This window comes from Pipistrellus kuhlii, unplaced genomic scaffold, assembly GCF_014108245.1.
Source record: "Pipistrellus kuhlii isolate mPipKuh1 unplaced genomic scaffold, mPipKuh1.p scaffold_m20_p_4, whole genome shotgun sequence".
NCBI lineage: Eukaryota > Metazoa > Chordata > Mammalia > Chiroptera > Vespertilionidae > Pipistrellus > Pipistrellus kuhlii.
The window spans coordinates 80664371-80682516 of record NW_023425540.1 but is presented as its reverse complement, the minus strand read 5'-3'; the positions used below and the strand labels follow the sequence as shown (position 1 = coordinate 80682516).

General features: G+C 43.3%; 1 protein-coding gene across 1 annotated transcript in view; it reads left to right on the top strand.

Annotated features, from left to right (window-relative positions):
• Positions 1-18146, top strand: part of BMERB1 (bMERB domain containing 1) — an 89054-nt gene that overhangs the window by 43080 nt on the left and 27828 nt on the right. The window contains exon 2 of the mRNA XM_036408915.2: positions 7746-7869. Within this exon, the coding sequence (XP_036264808.1) occupies positions 7746-7869 (124 nt within the window). The remainder of the gene's footprint in view (positions 1-7745; positions 7870-18146) is intronic.

The window sequence follows — 18146 nt, the reverse complement described above, 5'->3', positions numbered from 1 at the left end:
GAAATAAGGACTCAAAATGGATGATTCATCTTAGGATGAAAAACTTGACAAATGGTTGAGAATTGTCCTTTAGGTCTGAGTTCGCATTTAATTTCCAGTGAGAATCAAGAGTTTGGCTCACTGCTGCTCGTCAAAAGACCCTAAGAACTGCATCCTTCATGCCATTCCACATCCTGTCCCACATGCAGAGGCTGACCTAAAGGACTCCTAAGACCCTTCCAACCCAAAGCAATGGAATTCCATTCTGCAGCAGCTTTCTCAGGGGTGGGAGGGGTATCCTAGTGGTACTCAGATGCTTCTAGCATCAAATAACATTGAATTACTCTTCTGCCGGGACCGGTTTGGCTCAATGGATAGAGCATCGGCTTGGGGACTGAAGGGTCCGGGTTCGATTCCGGTCAGGGGCATGTACCTTGGTTGCGGGCATATCCCCAGTGGGGGGTGTGCAAGAGGCAGCTGATTGATGACTCTCTCTCATCGATGTTTCTAACTCTCTATCTCTCTCCCTTCCTTTCTGTATAAAATCAATAAAATATATTTTAAAAAAAAAAAGAGAAAAAAAAGAAAAAAGAATTACTCTTCTGTGGGAAAATTACTCTTTCCCAGTTATCAACCTTTGTAATTACCAGAGAAGAAAGTCTCAATCTAGTGTTTTGTTTCTAATGCTTCTCTAGTACAGTAGGTCCTCGGGTTAAATCAGAGATCCGTTCCTATGGCGCGACGTAACATGATTTTCGCTGTAAGTCGGAACCCACCTACATAAGCACCTACGTCACTCATATGGAGCACATACACAGCAGTAATGAAGTGAAACAGCAAAATAAATTTAAAAGGAAGATAAAAATTCTTGGCCTTTACTTGTGGTAAATAAATAATAATAAAAACATAAAGCACATATGTACATATGTGGAAATGACAGAACGTTTTTTTTTAATATATTTTATTAATTTTTTACAGAGAGGAAGGGAGAGAGATAGAGAGCTAGAAACGTCGATGAGAGAGAAACATCGACCAGCTGCCTCTTGCACACCCTCTATCGGGGATGTGCCTGCAACTAACATACATGCCCCAGACCAGAATTGAACCTGGGATCTTTCAGTCTGCAGACCGACGCTCTACCACTGAGCCAAACCGGTTTCGGCAGAACTTTTTTTTTTAATAAATAAATGGGAGATGGCAACATAACCACGAAATGATGTACATGGAGTCTGACGTAACCTGAGGACTGTCTGTACTTACTAACTTTCTAACACTTGTTAATTCACCTTGTTAAGAAAGAAAAATTAGGCTTCAGTTTGAGCCTTGAGCCTACAGTATTTAGCTAGAATTTGATAACATTACTGTATTCCCATTGAGTTTATTTTTATGGATTTTTTAAAATTATGCCAAGTGATAGGGACTTATTATTATTGACATATAATAATACAAAATTCCCTTTAAGAAACTTATTTGAATTTTTTGTAGTCAATGTAAAGAAATATTGAATAATGATAGCATAGATAGCGTATGAATCTGCTCTGGCTGCTGTAACACAATTCTATAGATTTAGGTGGCGTAAGCAACAGGCATTTATTTCTCATGATTCTGGAGGCTGGGAAGCCCAGGGTGAAAGCACTGGCAGATCCTGTGTTTGGTGGGTGAGGACCCTCTACCTGGTGTGTAGATGGCTGCCTTCTTGTTGTGTCCTCACTTGGTGAAGAGCAGAGAGAGGAAGCAAGCTCTTGTGTCTCCTCTTCATCATGGGGGCCTCATCCTCATGAACTTATCCAACCCTAATCAGCTTTCAAAGCCCCCACCTCCTAATACCACCACATTGGGAGATAGGATTTCAACAACTGAATTTGAGGTAGGAGGATCCAAACATTCAGTCCACAACAGATGGCACATGGCTGGGATGAATTCTGTGCAGTGACTCAGAGTTTGTTCTGCAGCCCATTGACCTACAGCACGATGCGTTGGAATCAGACTCCCAGCGCTCACTGGTTGAGTGATTTTGGCCAACCACTTATGATCTCTCTGAACCTCCTTTTCTTAATCTCCAAAGGGATGGTGATAATGATCATACCTACCTGCTAAGCTACTTAGGAGTGCTTGGCTCACTGTAGATCAATGCTTAATATGAGTGAGTTCTGGAGCATATTCAGGTGCATACAGTTATGAAGCAGAAACAGAAGCAGGGTTGTTTAGGGGACCGTGGGCTCAAACTCCTCCTGTGAGCCGTGGTGGAAAAGCAGGCCAGGGAAGACTTCTCTTTGGTCCCCAGAATTTCACCCTTCTCAGCTATATTTAATTACAGGTTTCTAGGAGATTGCCAACCCTGTCTCTGGGTAGCTTTACATTTTTGAGATAAATGACTAAACCTGCTGGTGCGTCCCAGTCATGCCCGGTGTTCAGCTCGCGTTCGCTGGTGCTTCCGCCCTCATGAGGCATGCATCTCCCTGGTGTGGCATTTGGGGATAAAAGATGGATTTAGCTGCTTCTTCCCCCAGAAGTGACTCAGCTCCTGGAGGCTCAGTGACAGCGCTGGCAGTTGGAGCCCTGGGGCCTTCCGTGTCTTCGTGCTTTGCTCTGTCTACACAGCAGCGGGGCTCTGCCTGGAAACAGGCAGTAGAACCTTATAGAGACTGTCTTCTCTAGCCAGCCTGAAATGCTGTCTGTCTCCTTCCAGGATTTGTCCTCCTCACGGACACATTCCTTAGCAGCGGTTGGATGCCTGCCCTCTAGCTGAGAAATGTTGTCGAGAAGGTTTCCATCACACCAGCTCTGTCACACAAATTCACACGGAAAAGCAACCCACCACGCATGAGACACATTTATTCAGCATTTCTCAGTCTGGTCTGAAAACCTCCTGCGTAAAAGTCCCTGGGGGTAGACACAGAGAAGCTGTCTTTTTAACAAGCTCCCCAGATAATCAGCGTGCCTGCTAATATTATACTTGAGAATAGCTACTCTCCCTATACCTAATGCAATAGAATATATTCAATTCTCTCTAGTGTTAGGATGAAGATGTCTTAATTGGGGAGATAGTTCTTAAATGAATATGGCTGATTACAATAAGGGCTTTGGAGTAGGACAGATCTGGTGTTAAATCTTACTCTTTTCCTGAGCCTCAATTTGCTCATCTGTGAAATGGGGATTCTATATTTACCACCCATGTCTGTTTTGCGAATCAGAGCCTGGCATGTGACAAGGGCTCAATAAATGTTAGTTATTACTGTTATTGAATAAACCTGTGGTGCTTTTTTTTTAAAAAAAAAAACAAAAAAAAACAAACACCTTTAAACGGGGAAAATTATAGCATCTACTATCTAGGGCAGGGGTTAGCAAACTTTTTCTATAAAAGATTAGATAGTAGATATTTGAGATTTTGTAGGCCACATGGTCTCTGTTGCAGCTACTATATTCTGCTGTTGTAGTGCAAAAACAACCATAAATAGCATGTAAATGAGTGAGCATGGCTAGTGTTCCAGTCAAACTTTACCTACAAAGCCATGCCAGGGCCTGGATCTGGTGCATAGGTGTTGTGAAGATAATTGAGATATGGCTTAGAATAAGCCTAGCACAGTGGCTGGCACTCCAAGAAGGGATTCTAGTTAATTTATATCTGATTTGAGATCTAGGCTTCACTCCATTCTCCAGGGAAAGGAAAGTATCCCTGCCTGATGGAGTCTTTTCAATAGAGGCATCAGCCTCATTCTCTGCCCAAAGTCAGAGCTAAGTGTTCATCTCAGTACCTGGAGCCTGGCAGTGCCGTCACCTCCATCCTCTCCCAAGCACGGAGGTAAAATGAAATGCCAACCCATGGGGTGTGATTAATTCTCTTGTCACACACTTTGCTCCAGGATGCTTTGTCATTTTCAGCATCTGTCCCATGGAAATTGGGTTGCCCGTCTGAGCCCTGATGTGAGAAACCCATTTATATCTGCAGGGTCATTAACCATGAGCTCTTGCATCCTCAAATACATTTAATCCTTGTCTGGAAGCTATATAATAATGGTTAAGAGAGAGAGAGAGAGAGAGAGAGAGAGAGAGAGAGAGAGAGAAAGAGAAACAGAAGGAGAGACAGACCCAGGTTTGGATTCTGTCTCTGCAATGTTCTAGTTGTGCAATGTTGATCAAGTCACTTTCTTTCTCTAAGCTTCAGACCCATCATTTGTAAACTAGGGATTAAATGGGAATATATATATATATATATATATATATATATATATATATATATATATATATATATATATATATATGCCTCAGCACAGTGTAACACACAAGAGCTACTGAACTCCATTTTGCAAACAATAAAGTGATGTAAAGTGGTAAAAAGGGCACATCCAAGGTCATATAACCAGTGATTGGCCTCAGATCAAGGATCTCCAACTCTGGCCCTCAGCTAGTTGTCACCATGCCCCCTTCCCTGGCCACTTCCTGGGACTCCTGCTGCTTCAAGGCAGGGCTGGCTGGGCTTCATGTGACTAAAGCTCTTGAAGAATGTGACATCACTCTGAGGTAGCATGAAAGCTTGTGACCATTTGTCACTGTAGTGAGCTAAGTAGTGCTCTCCCAAAATTCATATCCACCCAGAACCTCAGACCTTATTTGGGATTAGAGTGTTTGCAGAGGCAATTAAGATAAAAATTGGCCTGGCCAGAGTGGCTCCATTGGTTGAGTATCATCCTATTTCTCTTTCTCTTTCTCCCTTCCTCCCTCCCTCCCTCTCTCTCTCTCTCTCTCTCTCTCTCTCTCTCTCTCTCTCTCTCTCAAAATTAATTAAAACAGTTTTTAAAAAAATATAAAGATCAAAACAAGATCATAGTAGATTAGGGTGGGCCCTAAATCCAATGAGATGAAGAGGGCAGAGGACACATAGAGCAACAGGGAGGAAGGCTATGTGAAAAGGAAGGCAGAGGTGGGAGCGATGCTGCCACAAGCCAGAGATTGCAGGAACCAGCAGGATCTGGAAGAGGCAAGGAAGGACCCTCCCCTACAGCCTTTGGAGAGAGTGTGGCCCTGCTGGCCTCCGATATGGGACTTCGGCATCCAGAACTGTGAAGGAAGTCCTTCCTATTGTTTTAGCCACCCAGTCTGTGCTGATTTGTTATTGCAGCCCTAGGACTCGTAGGATGTGAATAATTAGGGTGTTGGACTTAGAACATCTGTCTGGGAAAGGGCCAGAGATGATGAGGCAAGGAGTGTGCATTGTGGAGGCACACAGGTGCTCAGCTTTGAGTTTTGCTTCCTTATTTGTAAAAAGAGAACATGCCAATCCTGCTGGCTTGTGGGGAGGATAAAGAGATGGCACAGCAGAGTGGGCCCCGTGGTAATAACCAAGGTAATTGTAACAATGCATTGAGCATGGCATGTCTAAGTTAATTCAGTTCTCACAACTGCCCTGGCTGGCTGGGTCTCTTAGTATCCTAATGTTACAGAGGAGCAAACTGAGTCATGAGAGGTTTATTAAGACCACACAGCTAGTGAGGAGCAGAGCTGCGACTCAAACCCAAACCACTTGACTTCAGAACATCCCCTACCTCCCATCCCAAAGCCACCACCACCCCATATTGTCCTGTACTCAAAGGTGGTGCTCCTGGAAGCTGGTCCTCTAGCCTAGTTGGAACACAGGACACAGCAATGCTCAATTCATAATAATATCTAATTTTGGGTGTTTTTTTTTTTTCCTTCCCTCCTTTCTCAAGCCAGGCCTTTTGAATGGTGGGAGAGGTGGATTGAAGGGTATGGCAGTTTACCAAAAATCTGACATCTAATGAAGAACTTTGGGTCAGGAGAGTCCCACAGATAACAAAGCAATTGTGTAGGCTTTTGGGAATAGGGCCTCTTCTGAGATCCAAGCAGGCAGGAACTAACTTAGGGAGGTCTGTGATCATAGTACCTGGGCAGGTGTACTGGGTCAGGGCTCCAGGTTATAGAAGAGAGACAGGTAGTCTTTCCAAACCACTGGCTGGGATGTAAGGAAAAAGACAACTGCAGGGTAGCAGCACTGAGGGGCCAGGTATGGAAGAAGTTAGCCGATGTAGGAGATGTGATGTTGGCCTTAGAGTGGAGCAAGAACATCCCCTCCCCTGGGTCTCTTTTTCTCCCTGGGAAAGACCTTAAAATATTGCATCCTTTGCAGGATTCCCTCTGGAAATGTGGGCTAAAGGAATCTCGTAGATGCACACAGAGATTTAAGTTTTGAGAATGCTCATCACAGGGCTCTATTTAGTGGGGAAAATAGAAAACAACCTAACTGTCTGGGTGTTGGTGAAGTGACTCATGATATAGCCGCAAATAGAAAACTACACAGCCTTTCACAGTGCTGCTGGGGAAGACCATCTGAGGACATGCAAAAATGCTCATGATACATTATTAAGTAAAAAAGAGCAGGTAGGAAAATGTGAGACCCTAACATCATACAGTATGACAAAAAACAGACCTATAAAATAGTGAATGTATCTATATATATAAAAGCCAAGTGACCAGAAAGACCAGTTACTATGATGCATACTTTGGCTGGCTAACTGGTCTGATCAGGGCTGGAACCAGACAGCCAACCTCTGCGGCCCCTCCCCGGGACTGTGCATGAATTTGTGCACCAGGCATCTATTATGTATATAATCCTATATAATAAATAGCTAATATGCTAATTAGACCAGATGCCAGAAAGACCTTCTGTGACCAGTGGGTGGGGGGTGAGGTCACAGAGTTGTAAGGCAGCTGGTGCTGTGAAGGCCTACCCTTGCATGAATTTCATGCATTGGGCCTCTAGTTGTATATATACCGAGTGGCCAGATTATTATGATCTCTGAATGCATAATAATCTGGCCACTCAGTGTGTGTGTGTGTGTGTGTGTGTGTGTATGAATTTGTGCATGAGTGGGGTCCGGACACGGGTGGTTGGCCAGCCTGCCTGCTGGTCGAACTGGCTGAGGAGACAATTTGCATATTAGCCTTTTATTATATAGGATATACACTGAGTGGCCAGATTGTTATGCGTTCAGAGATCATAATAATCTGGGCACTCAGTGTATGTGTGTATGTGTATATATACATATGTATGTAGTGTCTTTCTCTATATAGATGATAATGTGTATGTGATAATATATATGGTTATATATGTTTTAAATATGCTTTTAATATATAACAATATATATAATTAACTATAAATATAAGACCAGATGACTGCCCATCAAAATGTGGATAGTGGTTCTCTCTAGGCATTGTAGTAGTGGGTGACTTTTTACCTTGTTATTTTTTTGTCTGTCTGTATTATCTGAATTTTCTACAACAAACTTGTATTATTTTATGTTACTATTGCTTATATCACTTAGTATTCCTGTAAGATGATAATTAATGGTATTACTATAAGATAATTATTATAAAACTTTATTCTCTATAAAGTTGAACTTGGTCTTGGGGGCCGGAACCCGGCAAAGTGGCCATGGTTTAGGGGAGCAGAGGCTCAGGAGCCGGGAACAGCCAGGGACTGTCAAGGCCACAGACACAATCGAGAGCAGGTTTTGGTGAGCCCACCTGAGCCTCCATGTGCCATCGTAACAGGGTTCCCACTGAAAAGTGTGTTTCCCAGCTTCCAAAGGGCCTTCTGGAAAACACACACTTGCTGTGAAAGCTGAGACCATGTGCTTCTGCCATGTGTGAAGGTCGCTGGATCGAATCTGTTCCCTGAAGTGAGGGAATCCTTGCAAACCAGTGTACACCTGGGGCCTTGACCCCTGCATTTCATGTCTCCCACACAGGTCAGCTGGACATCATCTCCATGGCAGAGACAACCATGATGCCAGAGGAGATCGAACTGGAAATGGCGAAAATCCAGCGTCTCCGGGAAGTTTTGGTCCGACGGGAGTCAGAGCTCAGGTTTATGTGAGTGTCTAGGGAAGCAGCCGAGAGGAAAAAGGAGGTTCAGGGGGAGGATACCCAAGAGGCTAACATTTACTGTTTTATTACTGCATGCCAGGCACTGCGATAAAGGCGTTAGGAAAATTCCAAAAATAAATCTTATTTGATTCTCAGTACTGCCTAGAGAAGTAGGCATAATCTGGTGTTTTAAACAAGACTCTGAAGTTGGAATTGAATTCAGGACAGTCTGACTCCAAAGCCTAAACTCTTTCTATGCTACCATTGTGAGGAGAAGTGGAAAGAGACAGATGAGGGTAGGAGATTTTGGGGTGAGAGTGTGGTGGGGACCAGAGGTGGTGCCCTGTGCTGGGGTTAAGAGCACACACTCTGGGTTCAGATAGGCCTGAGATTTGGAAAAACAATGCCAATAATAAGATTGGCAGGTTATTTAGCCTCTCTTCATTTGTAAATTGGGAGGAAAATAATAATACCTCTCTCCTGGGATCTTAGCAGCCTTAGACTCACATGCTTTGAAAATCTATTGTCTATAGAGCACAGCATTTCTGAAGAATTACAGGTAGTCTTTTTGAAAAAAATTGTAATTTTAAAAATTGAACTCTGAAGAGAAACAGTGAGAGTTTAAAAGCAAAACAGAACAAAATAAAAACAGACCATTTGAGAGGAAAATTTCCTACACTGCCTGTCAGCTCCAGGCACAAACTCCACTCAAAGAAGCAGCAACATCACACATTCCAGGCGTGTGCTAAGCTCCTCTCACCCATTCTGTCACCTGTTTCTCTCAATGCCATGAGGCCGTTAAGGTTTTATCCCATTTTGTGGATGAAGAGACTGAGGCTCAGGCAAGTTAACTCTCTCAGGGCCTCCCAGCTAATAAACGGGGGAGTTAGGATTGAAGCCCAGCTCTTCCTGCTTTCAAAACTCATATTCTCACAGTTACATTTTATGCCCTTCTCTCTCATCCCATGAAATGGACCGCAGTATTAATAGTGGCCATTTATGTAGCTCTATATATGGGACAGACCTGTGCTAAATGCACACGTATGATTCCTCCTTATGGGAGTCCATAGAGGAAGGTTCTAGAACATCTCCCACTTTACAGATAAGAAACATTCTCTCTTTCATCTGGTAATAGGATAAACCAATACATGAGTATTTGGAAGCAATCCCTCCCTCCCCAGGGTTTTTTGCTCCCTAAAAGAGTTTGTAGTGTTGTCTGGGTGGGAGAAGAATCAACTCAGGCTCCATGTTCTATTAGGTCAGGTGGTTCCAAGATTGGATATGATGACTTCGAAATGCCTGGGGGTTAGCACATCGACATGAGTGATAGAAGTTCTGTTTCTGAGTTGGGCATGTAGGGGAAACCACTGAACTAATAACAGAGATGAGGGTCTCACCTGGATATCAGCAGTCACTGACTTGAAGTAATGGGTACAGTCACCCTACATAAAAGACAGTGACAATCCAAGTATTGGATGTGGGGGATGCTGAAATCTCCACACTGCTCCTCCATTTAGATGAAGTTGGGTTAAAGGGGAAAGCCAGATCTCAAAGTTTTTGTGAAAAAATGTGAAATAACTGAGAGCTCAGTGGCAACGAGAAGGTTTGGGATTATCATAGTCTATAAATAATACACACCATATGCCACATACCATAGAGGTGACCTATGCTAATAGTATTGGTTTTTACTTATTAATTCTGGTGGGTGTTTTTATGACTACTATTTCATTTATTAATATATAAACAGTCAGGATGTACTAACTCCCTCTTATAAATAATGATGAAATTAGTACCTGGGTCTTGCTTTTGCATCTGTTTTCTATTTTTCTGTTTCCAATTTTTACTTCTTATGTTTTCAAAGAGCTATATATATATATATATATACACACACACATATGCATTTCTACAACTACAATTAAACTACTGTTCTTATCTATAGATTGTTTCTAACATAAAATACACATCTCTGGCATTCACAATACCCTCCCTGTGCTTTTAAAGGAAGAAAAACAGGGAACATGAATTTTGCTTTAAGGTACAGAAACCTGCAGGTGCTCAAGAGGGGCCAGAGGTTGCTTTTGCTGCTGCAAGGAACAAAGGCTGTTTCTTTGCACTCACTGACCTCTGCATCATGTGCATGTGTGTGTGTATGCACACATGCATGCATGCATTATTCCCAGCACCTGGCACATGCCTAATGAGACAGCAATAGCTAACATGTAAGCTCTAGCTCTGGGCCAGCACTGCACTAAGCTCTTGACTTACGACCTCGCTGAATTTCCCCATTGTGCCTATGAGTCTAATCACTTAGGGATAAATGTCAACAGTAGACACTTAAATAAATCAAATTATCCAGAGGATTCAGAAAGATGTCAGTGTAGTCAGGATATAGAGTGTGGCTTAGACCTTCTCCAGGGGAGGGGCCAGCTTCCAGGCCCCTGGAGTCTCCCTAGCAACCCGCAGATGACAGTGGATGATAATGACAGTCCCTCCCATCCCCCTCAGGTCTAGCCTGGCCTGGGGGTGCACCCACCTCATAGACCTCAGAGGTGCATGATGGATTCTGGGATGGCCAGGGTGGAGATCACGGCCTATTTAGACCTGGGCAAAAGCCTCATCTATCTTCCTTGGCCTCCCAGGCTAACAGGCTGTGCATGAGCTATTCTTGAATTCAGTTTCCTGGCCATTTCTCAGATCTAGGTCCTCACATTAGCTGTAAGTCTTACCATGTAGATGGGTCCTATTCTTGTTTCCATTTTAGAGAAGAGGGGATTAGAGGTTTAAAATTTGCCTAAGATTGCGTTAGCTAATAAGTAGCCAAGGTAGGATGTAGTCTGACTCCAGAGTATTTATTAAATAAGGGAATGTGGGGTGGAAGGAGGGAAGGAAAGGGAGGGAGGAAAGGAAGGGAAAAGGGAGGGAGGGAGGGAAAAATGGAGAGAGGGAGGGAGTTCTGAATATATCTACCAAGATAATTCCTTAAGGAGCATAAGCTCTATGAGGGCAGGAATCTTATCCACCTTCCACACGTATATCTTCCCAGCATCTTGAACAGTACTTGGCACTTATTAAACAATTAATATTTGTTGAGTGTGCAATACATTTTTCTTTCACACTCCATTCTTATCTCAACAACTTGCCTTTTTACACACACACACACACACACACACACACACACACACACACGACTCTTGGCCTAGAGTAAGAGGGGAAATAGAAGGGGAAAATTCAGACCGTACTAGGCATTTACTGGCTCAAGTGAGGAAGCGCTGAGTGACAGGAATGTGACAGCCTTGGCTAAAGCAGTCCCAGTGACTGTAGCTGTAATAACAGGGATGACATTGGCTTTGTCACACCTGCTCGGAAGTAATCAAGTTAATATCCATCAGCTCCCGTGGAGACTGTGAGTCAGACCATATTTCATGGTTGAGAGTGTCTTCTCACTTTCATGGTCTCCTGCCATGCCAACTCTATTAAGAACAGATCTAATGGCTGCTGCTCCAACACACCCAACATTGAACATTATTCTTTCATGGGTTTTCCTTTTCTTGTCTTGCCCTTTCCCTGGGACTCACAGCCTCTCATGGTTCTCTCTGTCCCCTTGCCAGAATAGTGGGGAAGTAGAAGAGGGGGATTTACTCATTTTCAGAGAACTAGGGTAAACTCATGGGAAATGGACTTAGTGGTCATCCTGGCTCTCCCATGCCTTTGGTCTTGACCTTGGGCACATGACAGGATGCTAAGAACTGCTGTTTATCAGGGGCACTGATAGGCCACACACATGCTACATGCATTATGTGCCTTAGCTCACTTATTTTAGTTTATTGCATCATCGCAAGAACCCTGAGGGGGTGGGCTCTGTTCCTTCTACTTTATGGATAAGGAAACTGAGATTAGAGAAGGTAAAATAGCTTGTTTGAGGAACTGGGATTTGAATCCCAGGTGTCTGTCCGAGAGGCAGAACCCTTTACCCTAGTTTATGATCTTTATTCCCAACACAAGGACCCTTTTCTGTTGTCCAGCTCTCCTAGAACGCAAAAGCAAACTCCTGGTTGAGTGCCCACAATCCCACAGCCCCACACTGGGATTTGTTGCATTCCAGCATCTTGAATTAGGTGTAGTGGTTGGAGATGGAGAGGATTCTCCTGAGTCTGACTTTGGGCTTCTCCGTACCCTTTCTCTGGAGATAAAGGATTTGTTTGGAGCCTAAAACGATGAGATCCAACTTGGAAAGTCACAGTTTGCTGTAGTGTCCTCTTCCTATAGGGGTTCTTAGGGAACACAATAGTCAACATTTATTGAGCCCTTGCTACAGGCCCAGCCCTGTGCTAAGAATTGTTACATAACCTTCGGGAAGTGCTTACTAAAGGGAGGACGAATCAGGAGCACTTCCAGCATACCTGCTTGCCCTGGGGAAGGCCCATGAAGTCAGGTTCAGAGAAGAGTTATGCGTGACCGCCATGGGTACATGTCCCTACTCCGTACCCACAATGCATCTTCTCTCATTGTCTTCCCTTCGCTTGTCCTCTGGTTTCCAAGTTGCTGAGTGGCATTGAGAGGGCTCCCTCTTGAAGTGTGGCAATTTTATGAGCTTCATTTGAATGAGTCAATAAACTCCTCAGTATCTCTGTAATAGGCACCGAATGTCCAGGAGATTAAGCTTGATGCCTGCTTTGTTCCCTCCTTGACACACACACACACACACACCCCTCCCACACTTTCCCCTGGTCCCTCCCGCTCCTGCCCCATTCTGTGCCTCTCACCATCCTGTCCTTCGGAGGCTGTCCACAGCCTCAGACTCATTTTCTCACCCCAGTTCCAGCACTGAATCACACCATTAGCTTTTCATAACTCCTCCTGTGGGTGCCCGCCTCAGCTCTCTGCATCCTCCATACGCCCTAATCCTGCTGTTTATCTGGGTTTCTGATAATTAGGTATCTTCGGCCTCTAAACGGCGGTGGGTGGCGGTTTTCTTCATTTTATAACCGCTTGCCAGATTTTTCATAAAAGGGAGGGTGTGCACTGTCTCTCCACTTGCTCTGGGCAGGGGTGGCTTTTAATCAGCTAGAGTCGGAACTGCAGCAGGCAGGGGAGACGGGCAGGCCAGGGACAGATTTCAGGAGCTCAGCCTGTGAGTTCCAATACTTCCAGAGCCTAAGCTGGGACCCCAGTGAGTTCATTTTATTAAAAAGTTCCACCGAAACAGGTTTGGCTCAGTGGATAGAGCTTCGGTCTGCGGACTGAAGGGTCCCAGGTTCGATTCTGGTCACGGGAGATGTACCTTGGTTGCGGACACATCCCCAGTGGGGGTGTGCAGGAGGCAGCTGATCGATGATTCTCTCTCATGGATGTTTCTAACTCTCTATCCCTCTCTCTTCCTCTCTGTAAAAAATCAATAAAATATATATATTTTTAAAATACAAAACACAAATTCCAAGTGTGGTAAAACGGTCAGGCCCTAGAACTGGCAGAGATTTAGGATGGGGTAGTAGAAAGTGCCTGAGTTGTAAATAGCAGCTTTTCAAATACTGGCTATGCTGATCAGTGTCCTAAAGTGTCTTACATGCATTGAATCATTTAATTCTCAGTACAACCATCTAGGCCCGTGGTCGGCAAACTGCAGCTCATGAGCCACATGCAGCTCTTTGGCTCCTTGAGTGTGGCTCTTCCACAAAATACCACGGCCTGGGAGAGTCTATATTGAAAAAGTGGCATTAGAAGAAGTTTAAGTTTACAAATTTTGTCTCTCCAAAGAAATTTCAATCGTTGTACTGTTGATATTTGGCTCTGTTGACTAATGAGTTTGCCAACCACTGATCTAGGCAGATGACCCACCCTTATTTTATAGGTGAGGACTCCGAGGCACAGAGAAGTCAAGTAATTTTCTAGGGGCTGCACAGGTTCCATTCAATGGCAGACAGTGCTATAACCCAGGTAATTCTGGATCCAGAGTCCATGATCTCAACCATCATGCTACACGGTTTCTCAACTGGTTTTGAGTAACAGTTTTACTTCTTACCAATTCTGTGGACTGGAGCACATCTTTTGCCCTGTTCCAGTCTCAGTTGTACCCATCTATATAATGGAACAATACTGTTTCCCTGGCATTGTCATAGCTGGGGATGAAAAGAGAGGGCACATGAAAGTGGGTGGTTGACTCAAGGAAGTAAGCAAATGAAAATTTTCCCTTCCCTCTTCTAACTGTCAAAGCTGTGCTTTGTGGGGGAGCAGGGGACCAGGGCGGCTTTGTCATGGCCAGAGGAACTGCTCTTCTGCTGAGAATCTGGGGAGTGGCTCTCAACCATCAAGTCCAAATCCTACCCTTCAGCCCTGACTTTATTATCATTTAAAAAATTGTATTTGCCTGCTATTTTCTTTTCCCTTTAATGATCTGATCATTTTGAAGTCTGTTAGGAAAAGCTTCAAGCCAGGGGGCAAAATGAAGCATGTGCATTTATGGGACTTGACACATCTCAGCACACTCAGGAGTTCTGTGTCACACCAGCTGTACTCTGGGTTCTAAACAGCATCTCCTAAGAACAGATCATTGTTGCCAGAACCACTGTACATAACGGGGGTGGGTGCCTTTAATTGTAGAAAAATCTAAAAAGGAATTTGTCTTGAACAAAATATTTGAGGAGTTGGGGAGGAAAGGGAGGGAGGAGGCCTCTGGGAAAGAGGGAAGGGATGGAGAGACTAGAGAGAAGAGAGAGGATGGATAATGTTCCAGGTTAGACCTCTGGATGGAAGGACCCTCCTGAATTTATTATTTTTTACTTTTTTTAATCCTCTCCCAAGAGTATATATTTTTATTTATTTTTATTTTTTATAATTAAATTATTATCTGTGTACATATTTTAACCTTGCCCCCGCCCCCCATACATACCATCCCTTATTTTTAAAAATACCTTAAAAAAAATAATAAATAAATAAATAAATAAATAAATAAAATAAAAATACCTTTTTATTGATTCCAGAGAGAGGAAGGGAAAGGGAGAGGGAGATAGAAACATTGATGATGAGAGAGAACCATTAATTGGTTGCCTCCTGCATGCCTCACCCTGGGGATCGAGTTCACAATCTGGGCATATGCTCTGACTGGGAATCGAACTGTAACCTCTTGGTTTATGGATCGAAGCTCAACCACTGAGCAAGGAGGATTTATTTTGTTTTTTTTCCTCATTGATTTTGGAAAGAGAAGGGAGAGAGAGAGAGAGAGAGAGAGAGAGAGAGAGAGAGAGAGAGAGAGAGAGAGAGAGAGACATTGATGTGAGAAAGAAACATCGGTCAGTTGCCCTCTGTATGAACCCTCTTTAATTTTTACACGTACTGGGGGGTAGAGATGAGGTGGGGGTCTGGGCTGATCAAATGGAGAAAGACATGTCCCCCACTGGACAAGCTTCTGCTGTTACAAGTTGCCTTTTGAAGTCAGAACAAGCTCCAGGGAAGGAAATTCTTCTTTCTGGGAGCTCTGTCTCACCATAAATGTATTACATTCTCTTGGCTCCAAGGATCTCTTCTGAGACTCCTGGATTATGGTGAGCTGGGAGGGAAATCACCATATTAGCTCTATGTGATGGCTAATATTGTGTCAACTTGACTGGGTAAAGGTCAAAATATGTAAAACTAACATATTGTGCAGGCATTCATACAGTGACAGTTAACTTTACAAATAAAAAGCATTAGCCCAAATTCAGAGTAGGTCGTACCCCTGGGGGAATGAGAAAAATACCAGGGAATAGGGTATACCAGGGTTTCTAATGGGCTTATACAGGTTAATGCTAAAGCAGGATGATGGCAACATAACTATTCATTGTTTCATTAACTGTGAATATGTACTTTATGCACATGTTTTAAACACATGCACACATACACAAATACACCCATACAGGGGTGGGCAAAAGTAGGTTTACAGTTGTTCATATGGAAAAATAACACAAAAATTAATAAAGAATAATACAAGAATAAACTGTTTCTTGTACTTATAACTGTAAGCCTACTTTTGCCTACTCCTGTATTTTTTCCAACATTTTTGTTGTGGTAAAAATACATCTAATATAAAATTTAGCATCAGAACCAGTTTTAAGTGTATAGTCCATTGGTATTAAGTGTATATAGTCCATTGGTATTAAGAACATTCATAGTGTTGTGCACCCATCCAGAATAATCTGCCACTGCAAGTTCCTTAATCTAATCACAGCTGCAAAGTCACTTTTGCATAAATACAACAATATAGTCACAGGTTCCAGGGACTAGGACACAGATAACTTTGAGAGACATTGTTCAGCTGACCACAGTCACAGAGATGGCCACTGCAAGGCTAAGCAGCACACACTGTGCAGAGAACACACATTGCTTCATCTTATGGTGAGTTGTCATCATTCTTTGCAATCTCCCAAAGGAAAAGTAGGGTTGGGAGGAGGAAGAAAGAAGAGAAGCAGAGAGAAGAGGAGAGAGGAGCGAGAAGAGAAGAGAGGATTGCAATAATGCATGTACAGCGGTTTGACTGCTTATTTCTGGACAATGCTGATTTGACTGGCAGCAGAGGTTGAGAAGTGCTTGTCCACATCACTGGATGGTCTCAATTGAGGGCTCAGCTTTTTGCTCTGTTCTTAGTCTAGAATCAGATAATGCTTGGCTGGGCCTCATTTCCACATTTTTTTTTTTCTTTCAGATAAGAACCACTCTCTCTTAATATTTCTGGGACAGGATGTTCAGACACATGGGAGGAGAGGAAAGATATAAATAATTTAGCAGAGATGCCATGGTATTTGGGTCTACATAAGCATGCTGGCCCCCGTCATTCATTAAGACAATATCTGGTTTACATCTTTCACTTTATTTAGTTGGCTGCTCCTCATTGAGTGATCAGTTACATAGCTCTTTTCTCCTGGAATTCTGGTCCACTCTTGGTCCTCTGTCTTTAGTTCCCTAAAATCCTCAGGGGTTTTGAATCTGCTTAGGTCAATCTAAGACACTCCTGGTTGAGTTCTGCCAAAGTAAGGGCCACCTGTTTTTTTCATTACCAGATGAGCTGGTCTTTGTCAGGGCTGCTTTCTGATTAAAAAAAAAGAAGAAGAAAGAAAAAAAAAAGAAACCTGCATGTGCTCCAGATTAAATTATACTTACGTTTGAATTCTAGCTCTGCCATTTACTAGTACTGGCAGGCTTTGCCATCTCAGACAAATACCTTCACCTCTCTGAGCCTCAGTTGCCTCATCTGTCAAATGGGAAATGCATCCAATATCTCAACGGGTGATTATGAGGAATAAAAGTGATCATGTATATTAAGCACCTGCCAGTTCCTGCCATAATGTAAGTGCTCATTAGGTATTCATTTCCTCCAGGAAGAAATTGAGTTTGGAAATTAACACATGCATTGATAAGAGCAGACATTGGGCCTGGGCTCTTATTTTTGAAGAGGGGGCATAGGAGAAGGGAGGAGATTGGAGAGTGGAGTAAAGATCTCTTCCATGACTGGAGAAGAAAAGGCTCAAGGGGCACCTGAGCTCTCTTGAAATTTCGAAAGGATTGTCATGTGGGAAAAGGAGTTTGTTCTTTCTATGTGGAACTAGAACCAATACACAGATGCCACTGTGAATCAGATCCCTCTCTTAGCAGGAGAGAGATCTTTCCAGATATTTACGTAGAGCTATGAAAAGTTGAAATCTTGATATGTAATGAATTTTCATATCTGGGAATATTCAAGCATTTATTTATTTATTTATTTATTTATTTATTTTTTCATTCCTTCAACAAGCATCTATGGTAGAATCGCCATAGATGTGCCAGCTACAGGGAATGTAGCAATGAACAGTACAGATGAGGGCTCCGCCCCGTGGAGTCCAGCTGAGGAAACAAAAGCTGGATGACTCCTGTGTGATTGACGGAAGCCTTAGATAGGCGGTGAGGTAAGAGAGCAGGTGCTGAGAAACCATTGTCAATTCTTAAGGTTGTCGCCATTAGTATCTAACATTTCTTGAGCACTTGCATTTGCCAGGTACAATGCTCAATTAAAGAAAGTTTTTTATTGATTTCAGAGAGAGGAAAGGAGAGGGAGCAAGTGATAGAAACATCAGTGATGAAAGAGAATCATTGATTGGCTGCCTCCAGCACGCTCCACACTGGGGATCAGGCCTGCAATCTGGGTATGTGCCCTGATGGGGAATCGAACCGGGACCTCCTGGTTCGTGGATCCATGCTCAACCATTGAACCACACTGACTGGGCCAATGCTCAATTTTTATATGAATCTCCTGATTTCAACTTACTAGCAACCTGATG